This window comes from Mya arenaria, chromosome 7 (assembly GCF_026914265.1).
Source record: "Mya arenaria isolate MELC-2E11 chromosome 7, ASM2691426v1".
Classification (NCBI taxonomy): Eukaryota; Metazoa; Mollusca; class Bivalvia; order Myida; family Myidae; genus Mya; species Mya arenaria.
Window position 1 is genome coordinate 60223417 of NC_069128.1, and position 25755 is coordinate 60249171.

Below are 25755 nucleotides of genomic sequence, written 5' to 3' on the forward strand. Positions count from 1 at the left end.
GAACATACGCCATGTGGCGGGGCGAAAATACGCGAAATGGCGAGGCGAAAATATGCCGTATTGATATTTCGTCGTTTCGCCGCGCCTAGTGGCTTTTTTCGCCTCGCCATAAGGCCTTTTTCTTTTTTCGTCCGGTCATTTTGCGACCTATCGTATTTTCACTCCGCCACTTGGCGAAAATACAAAAACGAAATGGCAGAACTCAACTTCCATAGATAATAGAACTATTGATACCATATAATTTATCTGAACTAGAACAAAAAAAATTATATTTAGGGTGTGGTGTACCACCATTAGTTAGGATGACTGTTTATTTCATTAATTTTGTTTCATTTCACATCAGAGAAAAATAGTTACATATTATGTGACCTAATATTAACATTACAAATTGGATATTCATCCGTTAAAAAAAATCAAAATTGGCTATTTTGAGTACAGTTTTTATATAAGTGTGCTTTGGTTTAATATAAATATATATTAAGAATTATAAGTCATTTATGTTTTCTTATTTATATATTATGTTTACCATGTCTTGTCCGTGGTAGTTTAAGCGTGCATCAAACTAAATAGAGGAAAGAAAATTGCATTATTGATGAGTATATAGTAATAAAACAAGTTAAGACTCAAATATGTACATAGGAGAGTAGCATTTGTTCTACTTTCCAGCACCAATACTTGATTTACAATTATACAAGTTGTCAAAGTGTTATTTCAAGTTTTTATAGTACAAACTGGATACTTATCCGTTAAAAAAAATCAAAATTGGCTATTTTGAGTTCAATTTCGATAATCTGATTCGGAATTAAGTTCAATATAAATGAAAGCTTAAAAATTATGTTTCAGTGTTAAGTACTGACTTGATATTAACTAAACCCAATTTGGTCAGTATGATATAAATCAGGGTTCCCTCTGGGTTCTGAAAAGTTGTCGCCACTTTTCCGCCGGGGGTTAAGGGGGCCGCGGTAGGCCCGCTTACGGTTCAAGGGTAGCGTCCTTGTGGGGATTCAGAGGGGTCAAAGCCCCCTTTGAAGCTCCTGTGGTTTAAGCATTTTAAGAGCCTTAGATTGCATTTAAACATATCTATACATGTTGATATAAGATAGACAAAAGTAGGAATATCATTTAAATTTTATTATATGAATAACACATTTAATTAGCACATTTAATATGCACATTGTCATCCAATGAATAAATTTTATTGTTTAAGAAACACATGTTATTAGCACATGTTCATCCAATAACATAAATTGTATTGTTTAAGAAACACATGTAATTAGCACTTTGTCATTCAATAACATATCATTTTTTATTGACAAATTATATGGATAATTATAAGTACAAAAACAATAATAAAAAAAATGAGACATACATGTATATGTTGAAATCAATGTAGTGTCATAAAATTAAACAATACAATTATGAAATTATGAGATAAACTTAAAATAAATAGAAACAAATATACCTTGTCAAACCTAAGCTACTATCATACTACATAAGTTTCCCGTCGGCCTCGCAGAAAATTTTGTCATTGCATATGAAGTTGTCAGCACAAATTTTTATTTTACCAATTTGGAGAATTTTCTTTCGGTGGTACAAAAACTATTACATGTGTTAGAAACGAAGCTTTCACTTTTGTACCGATTATAGGGAAATAAGAAGCGGTCAAGAGGCTTGCGGCCTTTATCAACCTTATTCATCAATCGGAGCAACTCGGCCATTTTCCTTCGAAAACAACCTCGGATATTTATTGAATGAAATGTATATTCGCCTACGCTGTGATAGTTGTGCAGTCGACAATTACCAATAATATACGATGTGGATTGACGTAGTTCGATTAGGCGTTTATCATATGTATCGGGTACGTGATCTTTAGAAGCACGTGGGGAAATGTTAACAAAATCTGACAGCTGATTGTCGTAATCTGTCAAATGATAGAAAATCTGCAGTATTAGATGTTCCACTATTAAGATCCCCAATAACAAAACATTTCCCATTTGGGGAATATTTCTCGAAGCATATTTCTATTTCTTCAAAAAAGTCAAATTGTTCGTTTCTAAATACTTTAAAATTTATTGGGGGGGGGGGGGGGGTGTACGTAGTACAAATATACACATCTTCGTTGAAACTAAATAGATCTTTAGATAACAATACCCAAAATATACCATGTTAATTTTTATCAACAATTTCATAATGCTTGCTTAATGATTTGTAAAAATATATAGAAACACCACCACTATAACGGCCTTTTTTTAAGTTGCTTTTTTTCTAGTTATATGCTCACTTAAATAACCAGTAAAAGTATGTTTTGAAACCCATGTTTGTGATAGAAAAACTATCTCTAATTGATTAACAATATCTAAAAAATCAGTGTCAAATATGTTTCTAGAAATGCCATTAACGCTCCAAGATAATAGTCTTACGTCCGATCTCTCCTGACTGTGCTAGGCACCGTTTTAGCAGGGTCACATTATTCGCCGTTTACAAACTTTTTTATTTAGCGTTTTGTTGATGTACAGTTAAGGAATGCCTTAAAAGAGAAGATAATCTCTCATTGAGCGCGCTTTCATATCTAAGAGGTCGTCTTTAAATTTTTCAGCTTCTTGCTTGTAAGAGCTCATGTTAGACTCCGCATGTTTGTACATTTTCTTTAGATGTTTTAATTGCTGCTGAATTGTGGAAAATTCAGTTTTTTGCGCGTCATTATTATGCTGATAAAACTGCACGATTTCTCTTTATTGTTCACCTTGGTCTCAACTGCGCTCATTCTGGTGTCAAAATCTGAAAAGTTTAGTTTCATTGAGCTCAGAGCTTTTTCTATTTGATATATTTTAGGAATTACTGATTTTATAGATATAATGTCCGACATGATTTCAGCGGCCCATTGGGCTTGGGCACTGATTTGTGGTGTGGACGCTGTGAAGAATCCCGGAGACTTTATGTGATATCCAAATTGTAGTGGCTGTCCATAGTTTAAAACTGGATAATAATTAACCAAAGGGAGCGGAGCGACCGTGGTTTCTTATTGACTAAGAAATTTCTTGATAAATTCTAACCGACTTAGTGTTAGCACCTCCCAAATTGCATCAGCTTTAAAATCAAGCCGTGCGCCAATCAAAAAGACTTGTCAATCACTACAAGATTTTGTGACGTCATTTAAATCAGCGTTGATACTGAAATTGCGCCTTTGCATATGTAAACAGTAGGTGTAGTTATATGCGCATGCGCAGTTGTAGCCATTTACTTAATCATGTAGAGTCGTCATCAGCAATAAGTTACGAGTTAACACAAATAAGAAACTAAACATTTTAAAAATCTAGCGCCCCTGATTGGCTGAAAATGTAGGGCAAACACTTATAGCTGATAAAGTCCAGGCCCCAATATTACGAAAATACTTAACTCAAATCTCAATCTCAGTCTCAACTCATTTTTCCACATTACAGTATGACATTATTAAAAAAATACTAATGTTTAACTATTTTCAAAAGCACATTCTCACCTACATTATGTTGATTAACATGATTGCTCAATATTCTAAAAAAAATCTTTCTACAGCACAAAATTTACTTCAGTAAAACTCAAAAATTAATAAATTGGACTCAAGTACAATTTTTGCTCTCAATTTTGTTTTCTATAAAATATTGACCAATTTTTTTTATCAACATAATGAATGAGAGAATGTGACTTTAAAAAGGGTAAAACATTTACAATTTTGAATCATGTGATGCTGTAATTTGATAAAAAGAGTTGAGACTGAGATTGAGATTTGACTTGAGTATTTTCGTGTTATTGGGGCCAGGTCGATGTTGACGCACGAGTTACTCGACACAGCGTGGTTACTATTTCCAATAGGTCAACCCGATAACGAATTGTTTGCTTTCCTCTTTTCAACCTTTTTCCTCTTGTTTGCTGTTTTATTTTCCTTTTTCTAATTTTCTGACATGAAGCCTGATGTTAATTCTCCAATTAGATATTAAATTTAAAAAAAACACATCCAGTTTGTTTTGCAAAAATCATTAAAATGTTGAGGAGTGAAACATTCGCTGTCTTCACCTTTCACGCTTCGATGGAATAAACTATATGTAGATTAAAGAAATAATGCGGATCTGTCTCTAACGTAAAATAAATCACCCATGCGTAAATTGAATCGAGATAAACAAAAGTGCAGATTCATTCATCATACAGTGATCGGTAGCAACCCACCACAAAATCGTACGCATTTCTTCATGTACGTAAACTTATGAACATCACATGTTTACATATCAAATATACCATCCTGTAATATTGATTCAAGTCTATTGGTTTCTAAACTAACCAACCAGTTTTGAAAATCCGATTAATAAATTGTATATAAGGCGACCTTCTCTAAATAACCGTCAAGATCTAAAAAGACCTGAGCACGAAACCAAGAAACCTAATAGGACTACAGACATCGAAGTGAACATAGATAACTAAGATATTAGCGAAAAAATATATTTTAAAAAGCTCACTAGGACTTCAGAATGAAGCCACAGATTGGAACACTCAAGGACAGTGAAGGTCAAGTCTGCAACGGGGTCAAGGTCAGTGTTTGTTAAACCTTTCATTTTAGGGAGGAAATATCTTGCAATACGATTTGTATGATGTCAATGTTTTGATTTAAACGTATTTTATTGCAATAGTATAAATTATGCACAAATCAAATGGGTCAGACACATGTTAAGCATCAATGCTTTAACTAAAAGTAGCAATTGAGATATGAAATATGTTCTAAAGGAATCATAACTGTAATAGTAAATTAATGTATTTTGCAAAACAAAGTGTAAAGTGTATTTTTTGTTCATTTTATAGGGGTCTTAATGGAACAATGGATATCTCTTTAGATCCAATCCTCATGGTTGGATAATATTGAAAACCTAATTTTCTGCTGGAGAGTGTTTTGTTTTTGTTTTCGTTTATACATTAACTCCAATATCGGAACAGTAACACTGAGTATGCGGATCTTAATCGTGCTATAATAGCGTGCGAACAAATTGCAAGCTACTCACTTATACGAACGCTAGTTATTGAACGTTGTCCTTGGCCACTTGGTATAAAAAAAGTTACTTCACCTCGGGCTGTTGGTGCAGTTGCTATTCCTTATCTATCAATAAACGCTTTTGATTTAGGGGTTACTGGGGGTTTTAACTCATGCTTTTTACCTCATAAGAAAAACATAAGACTCAGAATACCAAAATTAAAGTGCCCTAGCAAAATGAATATAATAAAACATTGCGGAGCGTATATTTACGATATGATTATAATCCAATACTATCTTTTGTTTTACTGTCGGTTTCTGTTCTTCTCAGGAGACCAAGACTGGAAGTCGAGCACTACTGGTGGTCGGCGCATGCGTGTTCCTGGCTTTGATGACGGCCGCCATCTTGGGCTCGGTGTATATGGGGTACTCCCTTCATCCCCGGGGCTCTACTGGAAAACAACAGGTTTGAGTCATGGTTGACTTTAGGAAATAAAAAATATATAGTTAAACTATAAGAAGCTGTTCTGAGTGTTAGAAGCATGATGATTGAAATAAGATTGCAAGATTTCTTTTTATAATCGCATACATGATTATTCACATTGGTTAGCTTGATCATAAGGATCTAGTTTATCGCATTTGCAACATGCAGTAGTGTTGTCATCTCCATTTGGAGAAATGGGCCGGCGTTCATCAAACATTTACGCCACACGAAATTGATGTCTTGGTCATCGGACTAAGCGCAACAAATTTTGGGAATTTAAAAAAAATAATAATAATTCGCTGGCGCGCGCACCTAGATAAAAAGTCGAAATATTATTATCGAAGCGCACCGATTTTCATAACAAATTAGAAACCGTTGTATCTAATAATGTAGACTAATCTATTAACCGATCATTCAGAAAAGAATCAAGCGTACTATTGACTTAATTGCAAGTTGTTATAGCAAATAAACGAGTTGCCATACAGGCAAAAGAAAACTTAACATTTGAGGACGCTTTTATCAAATTTGTTAGCCAACTTCACCTTCCTACGTGCAGCGCTGAATATGTAACATGCATAAAACTTTACGAAAAAAAATCTAACACTTCAAGTTGCACTGGAATTCCTGGATAGCATGAGCATAATGTCCGATCTAAACTGTAGATATATTGACCTTTAAAAAAAAGAGATGACAAATACAATATAAGTGAGAAAAACATATTTTAATATATTGATTGGATCTCGAATACTGTATTTAATGCCTGAAAAACCAAAAGCTGAACACTTTACTGGTCCAAAAAAACTCCTTGTTTGATCTCAAACTTATCATGTGTCTCTTACTGATACATACCGGTATATACAGGGTTTAGTAAATTTTCATTCATATCAATGACATGTTGTTGATTCTATTCATATTGTAAGAGTTAAAATTGATGGCAAAGTAGCATAAATGCTGTTAATTTCTGAAAAAAGGTATTCTTTAAATGCCATATCGTTTGTTATTCATTTAGTTTTTGATAGAAAAACTGTGCTGTTTTGGTTTTTTTAACAGGTGGTTAGACATACATCCAGTGTTTTTCATTGTGAAAACGTTCTTTTTTTTGTTAAGAATAAAACTTTTTGATTTTTATTTTTTTCAATATGTTACGATCTGCATCTGTGTCCAGTTGTCACAGGTCTGTAGGCGCTCTGAATCTAACTAGAAATAAATACTCAACTCTGCAGATAAGTTAATCTAGAGTGAAATTATTTGCGTCTGGAATTTTATATATGGAAATATGAAATTTTAAATGTTTTCCATAGTTTTTGAAAAGTAAACCTGCATTTTATTTGATGAAATTGATAAATACACAATTAAATCTTGTTGTGTATATGGTAAAGATTACAATCTGTTCAAAAGAGCTAGACATTATTGATAACATATTGCCAGCTTCATCGCTCGCTCTGAAAATCTCCAAATTGATATATATATATATATATATATATATTGTGCTCGCTCGCTTCATTTTTTTCTGAAAAAATCCGATGACCAAGACATCAATGTGGTGTGGTCTTAGGTCATTTTCTACCTTAAGTCATTTTCCTCAGTATATCACTATTCCTATGATATAATAACTGAATGATATCTAAAATTCATTATTTTCCTTAATTTCATGTAATTAAATGTCATACTTTCATGTTAAAAACACTTGTACTCTATACATTTGATGTTGAAAATTTTAGGAAATTGACTCAAGTTGATACTACAATGAAAACTACAGGGACAAGCCTAGTAGTCGAAAATTACACCCAGTTTAGGGGCACAAGACAAGAAATGATTTGAGATGTTTTATGAATACCGGCCCAGTATGCTTGATCTTTATGCCCCCGAAGGTGGGCATATTAAAATCGCACCGTCCGTCCGTCTGTCCGTCCGTGTGTCCGGCGCAATAACTCGTGTCCGAGCTGTAACTTTCCCTTGTATGGACAGATTTTAAAATAACTTGCCACATGTGTTCCACATACCAAAACGACGTGTCGCATGCAAGACCCGTGTCCTTACCTCTAAGGTCAAGGTCACACTTAGGTGTTTATTCACAATGAAATGCTGCATATATAAGGACATAGAGTATAGGTTGTCGTGTCTAGGCTGTAACTTTCTCTTGTATGGACAGATTTTAAAATGACTTGCCACATGTGTCCGACATACCAAGACGATTTGTCACGTGCAAACCCGATGTCCCTACCTCTAAGTTCAAGGTCACACTTAGTGTTTATTCACAATGGAATGCTGCTTATAAGGACATAACAGTGTCGGTTGTCAAGTATGGGTGGTATTTTTATGTTTAGAGGCAATTCAAAATAACTTGCCATATGTATTTGACACGTAAAGGCAAGATCAACTTTTCATGTACTGACCTTGGTCATAGGTCAATGTCACATTCGGGGGCATTCGTCACATACTGTGACAGCTCTTGTTTTATTGCTGATAACACACTTTAAAGCAGAAAATACATCATTGTATTATTAGGGTAAATTCAGGTTCTCTTCAGAAGGATACAAATATTATATCGGTTTCTACCCAGGTCTCGAGAGTTATTTATATCCTTTTCACAATCAATTAGCAAAGTAAGTTAAAAAAAGGTGTAAACGAAACTCATTTAATTGTAGTCCTACGTATTGTATTATAGGTATCGTTGGCAACCTGCTGACACTATATTAGTACCGTTGGAAAATTGACTGATATAAAACTCTTCTTCCAATGAAATCGTTGTTACAATTAAATACTCTTCAAATTAAAGATTGACAATGACGTAATACAGGGGTTTTGTTACTAAATATAAAAATGAGCGCATACCGTTATTTCATTATTAAAGATTCCGAACAAGTTCCCATTCGGCACCAATGAAACTACCTCATTAACAATTCATGATACGAGATTTTCCTAGCAAAATGTCCCCAAAAAGAGTTACTGGTACTCAATAGAGCAGAGCATAATATTGTATGGGTTGTATCCAATGATGTATTATACGTTGCACGTTGGTAATTCATTGGTATTTCATCTCATTGTAGACGTACACGGCGGATTTCTACCAGGACGGTGTCCACGTTGCCAAGGAGACGTTGGTCATCACTGAACGTGAGGAAATGTACGCCGCAACTAACGGCACCGTTGTCAAGGACTATGAGACAGTAGGTTACTTATGTGAAACATATTTTCGCGGTTAATTTTATAACTGATGTTTTGCATTTGTTTTTAATTTTTATTTCGGAATTTTTGTGAATATATTTAGGATTTTAATTTCATGTAACAACATATGTTTTTCAAAACAATCAGATATATTCTACTACATAAAAATTGCATTTTATGTGCCTTTTCCTTTAACTGAAATTAATTCATGCCGCAGTATACATTTACAATCCTTCTTACTGTAAGGGTACATATTAGTCTTTTATTCCTCTCTGCTCGTTTAGTATCGGTGCTTTTGTCACTAGTAGTATGTGACCCGAACCGGATTTAAGATTACATTTCGAGAGATGCACATGCTCTCTCTTGGATGTGTGCCTTGACGCACAATGGACGTGTTCTGGGAATAACAGAACTTTAAGAGCAATTCTTGAGTATTTAAATAGGGTTTAAGGGGTTATGCTTAAGTATTAAAGGTTATTTAGGGCTAATGGAACCAGGACATCCACAAAATACTTCATCGCTTTATCCGTGAACATGTAGCAATAAACTGGCCAAGATAGAGAATGCCGCCAAATTGGTTTACATAGATGCTTCCATAAGACTCAGTTACCAAACCTCAAGGATTATAATCATTTATCTTTCACCTAAGGGGTTCGCAGTATACAAGATGGATCATCTCCCAGGTTGCTACCTGACCACATTTAACATGAGTGACAGAGATAACTACAGAAGCAACGGCCAACAACAGGTTAGTGCTGACATAACGGAGCCCACCAACTTCGTTATTCTTCCAATAATATACTGACATCATGTACTTTCGTTCATATAAAATCAAACTTGAAATTAAATATTTTGCAATCTTTCATGACCAAAAAATGCATGTTTGTTATATTGAATTAGGTATAACCTTTTCTGCAAATAATGGTCACAAGGTATCCAAAATTCCAATATTTATATATCGGAAACCTTAACGGAAAACCAGGAGGTTACCGACAGACACCGGCTATATAAAACGCTAGCCTATACTTACTTCAAAATGGTGTTTATAATAATAAAGGACGACGTTTATTTGACGCTCCAAAACATATTGCTGTCTACTCGGAATGCAGCTCAGTACAGCCTAATCTCAGTGGTATTCAGGGCAGAATTCTGAGATAACCCTTATTTTTTAATGGAGTTGCAGTGCTTTACAAGCCTTCATAGGAGCATATTGTACTAGTACATCGTTGCAGATTTTATATCAATATAAGTATTAATAATATATTTGATCTCTATATTAACAGTTATCTGTTGAGGTAACACACACCTCCAAGCAGCGCTACTCAGTGACGGACATAATCGTTAATAGGGCGGTCCTGGGACCGCAGGCGGCCACCATGTGCGCCGAAAGAGATCTTTACATGCTCCGACAACAAACAAGTAGGTCCCGTTATCAGTTAAACAGGGCGCACACATTTAACAAAAATCAAATGCTGTAATCATTGTGTTACCGGTACACTAGTTTCATTATTCACAACAATGCGAAAAAAATCAAAGTACTTGATAAAACTTGATTTAATAATACACCAAAACATAGTTTATCTTGATTACCTTTGAAATGAGTTTCTTCAAAAGTATCAAAACTTAGTAAAAATAGATAATTAGTACACAATTCCAAAAACAATCTAGTGAGCTTAGCATGATCCTGCTTTAATATGTTTAAGATTGTTCTAGAAATTTGGGCCTGCTAGGCAATTGTTGAATAAGATCAAGGCTCCCTGTAACCATTTCATGATGTGTCAGTTCATACGGCATCTAATATATACTGAAGCAATCGCAGAGTTAACAGCATATAGAATTAAGTTTGATCAGGTATAAAGCCGTATAATATTATACCTTTAATATAGAAATCTGTCATTTATTCCTTTTTAAAATACATTGACTAAATGACGTACTTTTTTGTGCAATACGACAATTATTTTATAAATAAGGAATGGTTTGTTGTTTTCAAACATGTTATTTTAAAAAAAAAAGGTGTCTCGGAATAGCCAATGTCGTTATTCTCATATCCAAAATCTTACCGGGCCTCATAAACAAGTCTTGATAAAGATGCAATTTATTTTTTATTTTTGGTTTAATAGTTTTAGGAGTCTACAGATTGTCAAAAACATATACAGTGTGGTTATGATGATCATGATGCCATCAGACGATCCAAAAAGGATCAGTGTTATTTTTGTAAACCAAGAAATGATAACGACCTTGTTATAATCGTATCGATCTTAATTATAATGATTCTACATAGAATACCACATGGGCAAGTCCAGTAGCTAGGATTTTAAATGAATACCCTGTCTGATTATTCTGGTAGGAACTTGTAAGAATGTTTGCACAAAACAAAAATTAAATATTCTAAACGTGCATTCAATACAGAACTCCAAATAGAAACTGGACGATGATTAATGTCCTGACTTTATCTGCTCTTCTGTGAAAAAAAGAAGATTTAAGAATAACATTCATTAAGATAAAATACTATACACACGTGCCGAAATGTTGTCAGTGCCCAAACTCAACAATAAAATTACTCGCAAAGCTCAGCATCTTTGTTTGTCTCATATTTAAATACTTTGGCAGTCATCAATGAACAGAAGTGATTAATTTTCGACTCAAATGAATTATCCGTACGTTATAAAAATCCTCAATAAAGCTGTTATATGGATTGGCGCTACTCCAAATATATTTCAACCCATTTGGCCTCATGCAAGTCTTTCCATTCATAAACTCTGAATTACGCGAGAACATCGTGCGCTTTCATTCATCTTTTTCAAACGAATCATTGATCAATATGTGTGACCAAGGGCCCGTTTTAGGGCTCCGTTTATATATGATTGTTTAAGTGTATTGATACGATGTTGTTGCTGTTGTTGTTGTTTTGTTGTTGGTGTTGCTGTTTAAACATGCCAAATGTAGTTTTATACGTGAGTCCTCTTTCAAAACGATCTTTGTTCATAATGTTTAACCGATGGTTGAATATTATTCTGATCGATAACAATTATTTACTTCGTCTTAACTTCAGATTCCACGAACGACGGTCGGCTAGTTAAGAGAGAGAGTTCGTGGTCCGTTTCCGCCACCTTTTGTTGTTGCGGATACTGCCTTCGGGTTACAGTTAGTAGCAACTAGCAGTAATAATAGTGAAAGAAGAGTTCTTTTGTGAATTAAAAAAACAACAACAACAGAGTTTCGAATTTGATAACGTTCCGTAATATATATGCACGTAGTCTATAACACGTGTTTTTTGACGCCACATGTCAGCAGAAATTTGATGGGTTTTTAGGATAAACTTCAGCCGGTGCTGCTTCCAGTATGTTGTGTTTGCATAAATGTGAGAAAAACCTTTAAATCTGAATGGAGAACTTCATACAGTGACTGCCATTGATCCATGTTATGTTATGTAATGTTCACGATAGGTACTTAAGTCATTTGTTTTAACATTATTAAATGTTATATGCTTAAGCTACTTTTTGTGCACTACGTCATTCAGGTATGGGTGCTTAGTACAAGTTTAGAATAGTATGTCAGTGTTGGAGAAGAATTTTTTAAGATATATTTATCTTTCGTTCTAATCCTGTTCTAGATTCTACATGTGTTTTCTGTTTGTCTTTATGTTATGTGTATATACGCTGATGAATAAAATATATTTAAACTAATGGCGGTCAGTGATGTTTCAACAGAGTATTTGTTTTCCCCAAAAGTTTAGGTTTAGATGTAAGTACGGAACAAATTCATTTGTGGAACGGTTTGGTGAATAACAAACGCATTTCCAAGTTGCTTAATCGTTCAAAGAAAATGAGGGTGACCCTGACCTTCCAAACATGGCCGTCATTAAGGTACGAAAACTGACAAAAGTAGCCCCAAAGGCGCAAAAACGTAAAGCTGTTGGTAGTGTGGAGCTTGAGCCATTTGAGTCTTTTAACTTTGATTGAAAGCACAAAAGCTCGCATTGATTTGCACGATGAGTATCTGCTGTACACCAGGAAGACATCTATTTCGAATATGATCATTTGGGTATGGAAACTGAATTATTATTTTATGAGCACGGGGAGAGACTTGTTCCGTTGCGCGAAATATCAAAGGTAGTACAAAAGAGGCAAATCCTGGTTACTTTATGATTGAACTTCGACGTCGACCTAGTCATACATAATGCATAACGTTTAACGTTCCCATTTACTTTACAACATACTGTAGCAAACAAAACATTACATATTGTCTTCACAACATATTTTAAAAGTTGTGGACTGACAGTAGAGTGCCGTTTTAATGTCGTTGTAAAATCATTATTCTATTTAAGCCGAGTAAATAAATGACAATGAATAGCTAAACGATTGTAGTTTGCAATAATATGAACAAGTCGACAATATAGCTCTGTAATAGTTCAGAATCTGACAGTCAGTGGTTCGAGTCCCACACTCATCGTATCTGTTTGGCACAGGTAAAATTGTCAAACTGGAAGGTGACTTCTACTGCTTTTGTGAAAATATACGTACTATGGATCGTTTAACACGATCGTATCCACCTATTATATAGAAAAGAATAGAATTGGATAACTTGACGCCGTTCACCCCCTTGCATACCGTACACCCGATATATTTGTATCAACTTACGTGTACAAACTACCACACAGTCAAAATTTGACAGTATGAATACAGATACGGTGTGTTCATAATTGCGCGGATTTCATAATGTTTCCATCATTAGAAAAAAAAAACTGGCGCCCCTAGCGTTCGCTTCACCGAGAACTACAAATTTTGCTTCTTTTTGTATCTCACTCGTTTCGCTATTAACGGCCAACTCACCCCTGAAGTAGACCCATTTTCAACCTGATCTATTGTTTCAACAAGTCTATAGCTTTGTAATGCATTATGAGGGCCCTACTCTTAAACTAACTAAAGTTATGAAGGCCTTGATCATGCACGAGGATTAAAGGTGCTTTCTTCTCGCAGCCCGTTTCAATAGAAACGAACTATGTAAAGGCTTGCTAGACTCTTTAGGCACCTATGCACCGATGATCGTAATTATTTGATATACCGGGAGGACGTTAACAAGTTCCAGGTTCTAGAAGGAATTATTAAAAATGTCACAGAAGAATATTTATATTGCAGTCAGTTTTGGCTGTGTATTACTGAGTCAGAAACCTTTTCACCTTTCCTCTCTACTCCTTAGTCATTTGCTTGCTCACCAACCCTACTGCGTACATAAAGCATAAACGCAAGGAAAAAGCGATCAATATTTGTATTTACATCTTACATTTTAAACAATTATTCATTACGATTGAAAATAAGCAGCATCTGCAATTGAGTATTTGTTCTGAAAGAAATGTAACAGACAACATATGTTTGCAAAATGGCATTTAATTGTAGTATTTCAAAAAAGGACGCAAAATTGTAAACAAACGTAACATCAATTCGGAAATTAAGTTATTCAATTTGAGTCCCAGCCCTGTGAGCGCTGACGTTCGATTTTGAATTGAGAGCGGGCTAAAATTTCAAAACAGTTAAAAAAACACAAAATATTGTTTTTATTTAAATGATAAATGCTTATAAATCACAGGAAAGCATATAATACATATGTCTTGAATTTTGTTTTGCATACATACTGTATTTATCGTTAAATTAATTGCTTTTTGAGTCATTCACATTGAATGTGTTCAAGAAATTTGGAAAAAAACTCTTTTTTTTGAGAAAAATGAACACTTTTTCGCAACGGGTATAGGAAACAGTAAATTGAATCAAGAAAAATCACGGAACTACAAGACTTAGTAACTTTTTTCTCATCCTAGATTATATGCATGTGAAAACAAGGTATAACATTGCTTGTCGGGAGGGAAAACCTAAAGTTGTAAATAATTCTTTAAAAGAAACACTACTTCTTATGCCGAACTCTCCCCCATTTTACTCAGATACTTGTTGAAACATGGTCTAACATCGCTGTTCTCTCGAACCCTCCCCTGTTAAACAAGTATTTTCTTTCTTCTAATTTTGTCAAAAACAGTTTGACTGCAACTGTTTTGCACCTTATACATGCCTTCCAATCTGTTACTTTTGAAATTGGTTGGTAAAGTAATTTTTGGCGGAAAAAGTGTGCCTGTTTTTTCTAAAGTTCTAAATATTGCCAAAAAGAAACACTGCTGTTTTTGCCAAACCTTCCCCTATTTAATTCAGACTATATGCACGTGAAAACAAGGTATACAATATCTTGTTGGGAGGTTGAAACCTCTCCCAAACCCTTCCCTAAATAAGTATGAACTAAACAGTTATATTTTTAATTTTGTCAAAAAGAGTTTGCCAGCAACAATTTTGCGCCTTATACATGCCTTCGGTTAGAAAAGTAAATGTGCTAGTCTTGTTTTTAATTTTGTCAATAAGAGCTTGTCTGCAGCTGTTTTGCGCCTTATACATCTGCAATTATGAAAGTTGGTTAGTAAAGTAATTCCGGGCGGAAAATGTGCCAGTTTGTTTTTTAAATCATTAGGTATACTATCAGACGTTTATCATAACTTTATCCACAAAGATCGTTTATTCTTGATTTGTTTCACATCAGCAAATAACAAGCATTTCATTCTTTTTAACTAAATCAAATCTTTATTACAAAGAAAAGCAAAAATTGTAAAGGAACAATAGTTTATTTAGATTAGCGTAGATATATATATATACAGCATATCGACTTATAAGAAAGGAGTTTAAAATGCACTTTTTGAATATATTACATGATATTTTTATCATACAAGTATTAAAAATGTTTTGGAGTTTTGACTTATGAAATAAGATTTTTTTCTTATTTCAATTTTTGTCTATAAGGAGTGATTTAAGAATTTATCACTGAAAGTTAACGTTAAGAATAAAATTGACAAATAAAGCGACAAATTAATGAAAAAAGTGAAATATTTTTGTTTTAATAGTGATCGCAGTAAAACAAATAACTTGATTGAGATGTAACAAAATGAAAAAGAATACAGTTACACCAGAAAATGATTAAACTTGTAGATAATATCATAAATAAGGAAATGGCCAAGACAAAATTAGATTTCAAGCTCAATAAAGAGTTCAATAAAAAAATTCAAATAAATAAATTTTTGCGTGTAAATTAACTCGTAATACAGTTTAAGGTATCCGACCAACATATATATATATATATGTGTGTGTGAAATGTTATGCCTAGTGATACCATATCATTTTGTATCATTTTAAAGGGATTATTGAGTAGATAAATTATATGTAAAAAATACGCCAAAAATGATATAAATTTCATATTTGGCTTCAAAAATTGCAAAAATGGCATTTTACATCCAATATAAAATGAACTAAAGGACAAATAGACAAGCTGCTACAAGTTTGTCTTTATTATTCGTACACCTGATTCCTAATAATATATGTTAATCGACAATACAGTAAAAATAATCATATAAAAACAAAATGAAGTAATTAAAAAAGAAGAGTATCTATTTGTCTAGAAGAAATTAAATAAGTACAATATAACGTGTTATACACTAATAGAAACACTATCAGTATGACTTCTATTACAGGTTATGACCTGCTGTAACTGTTTTTTTTTAGAAAAAAAGTGGTGTTTTGACCATGAACCAAAGAGGCTTGGTATCGCTAGCATCAAAGCATCTGTCATCGTGGGTATAAAATAAGAGATATAATACGAAAATCTTAACTAAATGATAAGTGACCAAAAGTTTATGTTAGTTGGCATACACTATATCCAATTTATAACAATAAACTCTTTCCCGCATGAAGAATACTGATGCTTTAGGTACTTAAGTAAATTAATGATCCTGACAACCTATGCAATCCAGTCTCATCTAGAAATATATATGGGGTATCTTCCAAGTCAATCTGTGATCTTTGTCTGATATAAGAGGATCTGACTTTGATTTGGATAATCAGTAGTTGAACATGTTAAAACTGTTTTAAACCCGAGGTTATGGGCTTTGTCACCACATAAAAAATATCATCAAAGTCAACATCATGTATAACGTTTTCAATTAACATTTCAACAATTCCTTAAACTCTTAAATTCTGCCTAATTAAAAACAGTCAAACGTTTTATAAACTTCCATCATTTACCTTTAGACATAAAATATCATGAATCAAAACATGAACATGATTAAAAATACTAGCCTTTGAGTTAGGGACGTGACAGACCATGTCATCTGCTTGTGCCAACACAGTCCATATAGGAAACGTCTGTCAGTTTGTCATACTTAAACCTAGTTATCACTTTTGGCGGATAACTTTGTTATTAGCAATGGCTCAGCAAGACATTCCTTAGCTCAAGTCCGGTTATGTGTAAAACCCCAGTAAATTTACATTTTACTGACCGTTCCAAGGCGGTACCTAACAAAACCTTGATAAACAAACCTAGTTTATTAATATATTGTATATATTATGCACTGTGCTGTTTGTGGAGTTTTGTGCTGTTCTTCCATGTTTCTTGTTTGTGATTTTTTGGTTTGTGTTCTATGTCCTTGGCATTTACCCAGTGCCATTAAACCGGGTTTATGTTTAAACTTTTTGCTACTGAGCTTGTTTCTGTAGTGTTCACATAAGTTTTGACGCTAATGAAATGGTAATAACATACTTCATGGTACGTTCGTCATCTACTTCTGAGATGCACCGCTGGTAGTTGTGAAATGGTAAACTTAAAATTGATTTAATGCTACATGTATACAAATATACGTATTAGAACAAGGATGACAAACAAACAAGAACAAAATTCAACCAATGGCTAATTTTAGGTTAAACTTTTTTTTCTTCTATTTATTAGGTCTTGCTACAAAAGAAGCTATTTTTGTATAGATTGTTAGTGTACGACCACAGAGTAAATATTTCACCAGCAACTTGACTCCTGTTTGGATCTAAAGTTGATCCTTGACAATATTTACGACTTCCACCCTGCTCATAGGAAACGATATGTTCTCCGGGCACTGATAGTCGTGAAAACTAGTGACATTATATTCAAGTTGTCTCGCCATCATAACACCAATATTATTCACTTTTAACTGGATTTCGTAGAACAAATTATATATTGTCTATTCAAATTTATGTAACAATTATCTTTAAAGGGGAGCAAATCTTGCTAGTTAATTTTATAGAGATAACTTATATTTATACATAAGGACAAGAGTCAAGGGAAATGAATTAATAAATTTAATTCATCAAATAAATGACTTCTATGGTAGCTATTATTTGATTTGTGTTTATATAATATAAATGTCTTAAGTACATACAATTACACTGTTTTACTCCATATTGAATTTAATAATCATAACTTCTCCAATATATAATACAGATGGTACAGCATTATTCTGCAGTAGATCGGAGAAAACTAGTGGGTTGACGTCAAAGTTCAAATCACGAATTGTCATTAAAAAAGATGTAGGCTCGTCCTTTTCTTGCTCTTGCTTCAACAGCAAGGCTGATTTGAAAGATCTATAGGGAACTTTTCCAATATGAGTTGCAGATTCTGATGAATAAAGGACAGTATCGTTAATCAGCACTGTGTCATTGAAACCTTTGTGTATCCTAAAATCAAATATGCAAATTTCGAATCATTGAATCTGTAAACCCATGTCTTGGTATATGTTGTTTTAATGTTAAGCTGGACCTGTAGTCAACATCGATATGAGACTCTAACGTTAGGTCGTCTGCTAACTTCGGTTTTCCGGTTTTGATGTTCCCAATAAATAGGCTTCAAGCCAGATTTTCAAAAGGACAGGAAGCTGCACTAAAAGGACAGGGTGCTAAAAGAGAAAAGGGCACTTTGTGTCTGGCATTGAAGAATTTGAAACTTGTGAATTTCACAAAAATAGTAGGAATTGTGCTTAATTGAAGTAATAGTAGGTTTCAACTGCAAAATTTATCAAGTTTGTGTGAATTTATGATAATATTTTAAGCTTTGATCAAAAAATATTTTTTTTTATTATGTTAAGCATTTAATTCTATGAAGGCAGGAGGGTTCAAATGCTGGTCTCATTGAGGGCAGAGGGGTGCTACGAAAAAAGGACAGGGTGCAGCACCCTTCCATAACTCTTCAGCTAGAAGCTACAATAAAAGAACCATATAGGGAACTCTCTAGGTCACACAGAAGTCTGTTAATGAAAATTCATTCTTCCTTGCTTTATGAACCGGTGCAACAAATGACAGTCCTTTGGAACGTATGACGATGTAAGAGTCATTATGAACAGTGTTTGTATGTAAATACGTATCATGATTCTTTCGTGACTAGATGTGTATAAAGCTCTTTAAGATTATGTTATAGTGTTTAAATTTCGTCAGCGGTTACGTCACAATCCATAATAGAGTCATTTGTGCAGTCGACCGAGCTCAAGAAACTTTGACCTTTGTCATGGATTTTTGTTTTGAAGTGTGTATTAAAATTGTTTGTACATTTCGCATAAATCACATTTTCGAAAATTGTTTGTACATTTCGGACGATACACTGTAAAATATAGAGGTTCGCTCAGTAAACGGCCGATGATTCTTTAAGACTGCATATAACATGTTTTTATAGGGTAAACATGTGTAACAGTGTTCCACAAATTCATTTTGGACAGCTTCACTGTTTTTCTGGTGTGTTTTTGTCAATATTACTGCCAAAAAAGGTAACTACAACACTTGCCGTATTCAGAGCCAAGACTCTATATTCCTTGCTTTAAAGTCCGATTCGTTCAAACGTGTCGTATCCATATGACGATGTGTATTGTCAAGAAAGGTTCCTATGCCCATACTCATTAGTATCTTGATTCTGAGTTTCAGACTCAAGTTAAAAGGCGCAAAACTTTATTATTCAATTGGCAATACTAGGGCACTGAAGGCTAAACTTGCTGAACGCGTTCAATATAACAGGTTTTACCATTAATGCAGTTTTACTATTAATTACACATCATTAAAAACAATTTTTTTAAAAATATGTTTCATTGTATTTAAAATACACATTTCTGAGCCTAAGCACGTTAGCCTAACTATTCATATATATTTTTTTATTTTTTTATTTATATTAAAACTAAATTTTATATAGAATGCAAAACCATAAGGAAATGCATGTTTACCTTGCTAAACACATTCCAAATAACAGGTTTTACCATTTATTACAAATCGTTTATTTCCTAAAAGGATAAACATATTTTTCAATACATTTAATAATTCGCATTTCATCTGGTTGTCGTTTTGGAAAGTGATTTTGAAAAACGCATTAGGTTTTGTGCACGTGCAACTAGTATTAACGCACAATTCTTCTGAGGATGTATTACATAGTACTACTGTAATTTCTGCTTCGAAAATTGTTTCCGTCTGTACTTTAATCAATCAGGTTATCTTTGTGTAAGAACCTATGTCAATCACCTACGCAGTGATCTTACTTGACAAACAGATAAGATATCTGCCACCGTCCAAAGCTGGATTTCGGCTAATTACCTTTTTTTTTAAAGTTGTTTTACACCCATTTTTTTAACATTTCATTGAACATTTACAGATAAAAAGATTTTCAGTGTGAGGGTCATCATGCAAACGTGTCGAGTTTGGGAAAATGTTTGTGATCCGAAGTAAATCGTTAAGAAATCTGTATAAACATTTTAATTGTGAGGATGAACATTCTTTATTCGGTGTTCACTTAACTTGGACTCTTTGAGAGTGACATGTTGTAGTGAGATATCTACGTTACATAGACATGATTTACACAATTATATAGCTATTGTTTAGGATTTAGAACAAACTAACGTGGGTCGTGATTAAGCAGCACATATACGATTGAGCACGATGCGTGCAGACATAATATATGTTTTAACATAATTACCAAAATCGTTCAGCATAATAACTTAATGTTTCAGCATAATTACCATTTTCTTTTAGCATAAGAACCATATTGTTTAAGCATTATGACAATGTTTCAGCATGATAACCAAATTATTTCAGCATAATAACTATTCGCTTCAGCATAATTACCATATGTTTCAGCATAATTACCACACATTTCATTATAATCAGCATTACCCCCATATTTTAGCATGATAACCATACGTTTCAGCATTTTGACCATAATGTTTCAGCATAATTACCACATGTATAAGCATAATAACCATATGTTCTAGCATATGTTGAACATTAATTGCTATATATATCTTGAGTTATATCTTTGTTCTAATTCAACGGGGTTCCCTTCCCGAATGATTGAATGCTAAACAATGCATAGCTTTGTAATATTAGAAACCATTAACATAAGATGTGTTGAATATCTATACATGACTAATGTTTCTTAAATCATTTTCTGGCCACCTTAAAGTGACCTAACGAAATTCATTTTCTACCCGATTTCTGCGAGACAAATAATATTAAATTATTTTGAGAGTCTGCACGCCGACGGATGCAAAATGTATCTATGAACCGCGTACCGAATCCTGTGAACTCGTTAAACACCCCTTGAATCGAAATGAATCAGAGGATAGGTCTTCCGCTTTGTTACATGTAGCTTAAAATAGCTTATAAATTAACATACCATTGAAAGGAAATTATAGTTGTATATGATTTTCATACGATATAAAGAAAGCAACTGATTGAGGGGTACTCATCCTCTGGAATCCCCCTTTTAAAGCAAACTTGACACTATTGGAGAATGAAACTCAAAGTTTGGGCTATGGATGTCCTTTAAATAAAGAAATATTCCCCAAAACGCAGTATGTATATTTTATTGTTAGTGCAGTAAAGGTAATATTTAAAGTATACAATAACACTTTAATAATACTTATAAATGTTTTCTAAGTTTACATATGGCGTAAACCACGTGGTATGGACACGGAGCTGTTGGCGTTCTTGGTTTCCACTCAAATCCACAACAAAACTTTACTCTTACGCTTCTCGAATTATAATAATGACGCAGCGGTTGCCTCTACAAATGATGATTGCAGCGGCGCTCTGTGCATCTCTCTTAACGAATTCACCGCCATTCGTGGACTCTAGAATGAGAAAAAACAACAACTTTATAACTGATTCCGATGTTAATCATATTTAACCACCCCCTCAAAATTACCTAACGGCAATCGTTTTAAACAGGGTATTTAGTTTAAGTATCGGCACCTGCATATGCTTGTCTCTGTAGTTTCTATGTATTTATTATCATTATTATTATTATTATTTCGATTATTTCCAGTTCGGTGTGTTATCACCTGTCCCATGAGACCGTGTAGCGGCCTAGACGGATTTTTCAGGAATTTCCATCCCGTAAATGACGTCATGAATAAATCCCGTTAGATTATTAGTATAAGATCAAGCTAAGCTCATTACATTTGTTATGGGACAAATCGTCTATTTTCTCCTTAAATTTGTTACGCTTAAATTCCTAGTTTAAGCCTTCTATAAGTGACAACCCTCCAAGCCATGAACAGTACACAACATATTGTATCAATCTTAATCTTTATTGCTGTCTGCTTCCTATCAGAGCTCAGATCTGAGTGTCCTGCTGTGCTATTCTGGAGGTTTTATTAAAGAAATAAACAACTGATTTTGTCTTTCTAGTTTTTTTGTTTACTTTTTCAAATAATAAATAAGTTGTTATTACAATGCTTTTCAGTACGAATAAGAGTAATGTTATATGCTTTACATAATAGCCATGATTATGATTTAACTATAATGCTTCACACATTTGATATTATAATGGTGACCATGTATTTAAAGTAAATGGAAATATTTCAGTTACATAACTATTAAAACACTTACTAGTTTTACTCTTATTTGTTTATTACTTTATCCCCATCGATCAAATTAATTTATACATTGGCTATGCAGATTGAATATATAAGAATAGGTTATGTATACGTGTGACAATGATATTATATACTGTAACAGTGTCAATTATAAATGGCCCTGAAACAAATAAACAAATAAACAGGAAACTGATCCCTGTTGTGAAATCAGAACAAGAAACAAGGGAACCACAGCAGGGAATTATCATGCCAAACATTCCTTAAACTAGGCCTTTAAGAAATTTTCGAGAAAATTACCCGAAACACAAAGATAACATGACTGAATAATTGTCCCTCTTTTATGATTTTCGGCACCAACCTGTTTGTTGTCTGAGCATGTAAAGATCTCTTCCGGCACACATGACGGCCGCCTGCGGTCCCAGGACCGCCCTATTAACTCTGATGTCTGTCACTGAGTAGCGCTGCTTGAGGGTCTGTGTTACCTCAATGGATACCTGTTATTGAGATATATGAGAAATATATGATTAAAGCGTATATTGAAATCAAATCTGCAAACACGTACTAGTATTAAATCCTCTCTTAATAAAGTAAGGGTCACCTCAGACTTAAGTCCTGTATATAAGGGTTACCTCAGACTTAAGTCCTGTATATAAGGGTTACCTCAGACTTAAGTCCTGTATATAAGGGTTACCTCAGGTTTATGTCCTGTATACCACTGAGGTTATGGACAGATGAGCTGCATGCCGAGTAGACAACGACACTCTTTGGAAAATCCGGAACGTGGTACATTTTTTTTCTATAAACATTATTTGAACAAGCACACGCTCGCGTTATTGTTAGCTGTATTAAAACAGGAAATAGACATTATGCGCATAATTATTATTATTATTACAAATTATGAAGTCATCTTACATGGTGTAACATCACCATATAATAGAAAGCAAAGTTTGTTAAATGTTTAAAGTGTATGTTGTGATTCTTACTGGATATCATCTCAGTATTTATACCATTTATGAACGGAATTAAAAAAAAACCGATAAAGATATTTTGTTATACATTCCTAGGGGATAAATTTGCATGTAATGCGTGAAATATAGCTTTACTTTTGTGTCAGTAAAGGACATTCGGACCATCTTCAACGAAGGGGAAACAGGTAGGTATTTGAGTTGTTTAATACATCAAAGGTTCATTTATTAACATTTTTCCTGAAGTCGGTGAATAAGATTGTGTATTATATGATGGTAGATCATATACATGTATATAACGTATGTTCGGTAATTTCATTTACATTTTATAAATCAAAAGGTAATACCCTTCCAAACAATTTCCAAAATGTGTTGGGTCAGCATTCATTATCATCCAACAACTAAATGGTATACTCACACAGATATTTGTGAGTCGGATACTTTAAGGTTCTTCTTTACAACAACAATCATTGTTAAAACTTATTGCACCGCCATGCGCCTGTACGTGTGAGCGCCTACTAATCGATGACGTAAGCTAACTTTAGTAAACTGTTTTTTTTGTTATCCCTTTTGCATAGCAGCGAAGTGGGATTCAAGATTGCAAACATTAGCCGCAAACACCTTTACTTAAGGGAGGGTTGCCCTGGGGTCTGGTTAGGATAACCACAGGTGTTGCGGCTAACGTATGCTATTTGGTTCCCTGCTTACAGTGTATGCGCTACAATGCAACAAGAAAACAGAACTACAAAACGTAGCTTAATTAAGCGGCCGTTAACGGTAACGGAACGCAGGGCTGATGTCCAGTTTACTATTGGAAGGAGAAATAAGAAGTTGGTGGCCGCCAAAATACAAGCTGCGTCTTATCAGCACTTACCTTTTCTTGTCCATTGCTGCCGAAGTTGCTGTCTCTGTCGCTAATGTTGAAGGAAGTAAGGTAGCAGCCGGGCAGGTGGTCAATCTTGTACACTGCGAAGCCCTTGTGTGAGAGATTAATGATTAAAATTGTAGCGGTTTGGTAACTGTGTCTTTATAGAAGCAACGAATAAGAAAACAAATGGCGACATTCTCGACAACAGCCAAACCATTAATATATGTTATTGAATTCATGAAGAAATAGCAAAAAAAAAATATAAAACAAAAGTAAGAATGAAATGGTGCGCCGACAGCGCAGGAACTTTTCGGTCTGCTTGCGTGAACTCTTAACTTTTAAATAATAACGAAGTTTTATGAAACATATAAGCACATGTTGTAAAATTGGAAGAAACTCTAAACACTCAAGCAAAGGTTATTTACATTCAATTGTTTATTCTGATTGTCTGAAGGTTACTTGAAAATACATTTTAACATTGTGTTGTCTTGTACAGCTATAAGTCAGAATGTTAATAACAACTCTTCAAGAGGCCTTTATGCAGCCAGCAATTCATTTTGTTTTCAAAAAGAGTACGGGAATTAAAATGGGCACTATATAGGTTGAAGAAAAAACCTTTTTTTATATAATTTTAATGCATTTTTATGTAAACTTTAATGGTGAAAAAACAGCAAAAAAACAACATATGATTTTTGTTCTGATGAACAAATTTAACGATTTTGGTGACTTTTTATCTTGGGAATATGTGGAATCTTACGACTATTTTTTTATCTAAATTTCTGCACATACGTTACCTCTTGTTTCTAAATCAACTTGATCATGTCAAAAGACATGTTATAATTTTCCGCACAAATATGTTTCACATATAATCAACTTACTGTCTCATAGTCTCTGACAACGCTGCCGTTGAGGGTGGCGTACATGTTCTCACGTTCCGTAATGACCAACGTCTCCTTGACAACTTGTTGACCATCCTGATAGAAATCCGCCGTGTACGTCTACAACGAGATAAACTAACGATGAATTACCAACGGGCTACGTAAATTACATCGTCGGATACGCCTCGTACAATATAACGTTCTGCTGCATTGAATATCGCGGGACATTTCGCTAGATAATCTCGTTATTATGAATAATATTAATAAGGTAGTTTTATATTGTTGTCGAATGGGGACCTCTTATAATTTTAGCTAATGGAAATTCGGTGTGCGTTCTTTTCTATATTAAAACAAAATAAATGACGTCATTACCATCTAATATGAAATGTATTCAATTGTTACACACTCGTTGATTGGTAAAAGAGCTTAATGGATAGTCCACCTGGTATGTAAAAAATTGTGTGTATTCATACTGTCCGCCCAAGATTATTAAATGCTTGCTAACGGATTAGTGCAAAGCTGCAATTTGGGAGAAACGAAGGAAGACAACATTACAAATATACGGCTGACTTTTAGTATTGTAACGTTACGCTGTAGACGGAAGTGCGTAAATTGTACGTTGGTGTACTTGGTTAGATATATGCAAATTGGCATAACCAGG

General features: G+C 34.0%; 1 protein-coding gene across 1 annotated transcript; it reads left to right on the forward strand.

The window, feature by feature from the left end:
• Window positions 1-4401: 4401 nt before the first annotated feature.
• On the forward strand, window positions 4402-11933 carry LOC128240166 (uncharacterized). The gene is made up of 6 exons (XM_052956682.1): window positions 4402-4559; window positions 5325-5459; window positions 8528-8647; window positions 9295-9393; window positions 9929-10064; window positions 11698-11933. The coding sequence occupies exons 1-6, from the start codon at window positions 4500-4502 to the stop codon at window positions 11802-11804; spliced, it is 657 nt and encodes a 218-aa protein (XP_052812642.1). The 5' UTR covers window positions 4402-4499; the 3' UTR covers window positions 11805-11933.
• The last annotated feature ends 13822 nt before the right edge of the window (window positions 11934-25755 follow it).

Coding starts and splice junctions, on each gene's coding strand:
- LOC128240166 (XM_052956682.1), top strand. CDS start 4,500: ATGAAGCCACAGATTGGAACACTCAAGGACAGTGAAGGTCAAGTCTGC. Junction 8,648..9,294: donor TTGTCAAGGACTATGAGACA/GTAGGTTACTTA, acceptor CTTTCACCTAAG/GGGTTCGCAGTATACAAGAT. Junction 10,065..11,697: donor CATGCTCCGACAACAAACAA/GTAGGTCCCGTT, acceptor TCTTAACTTCAG/ATTCCACGAACGACGGTCGG.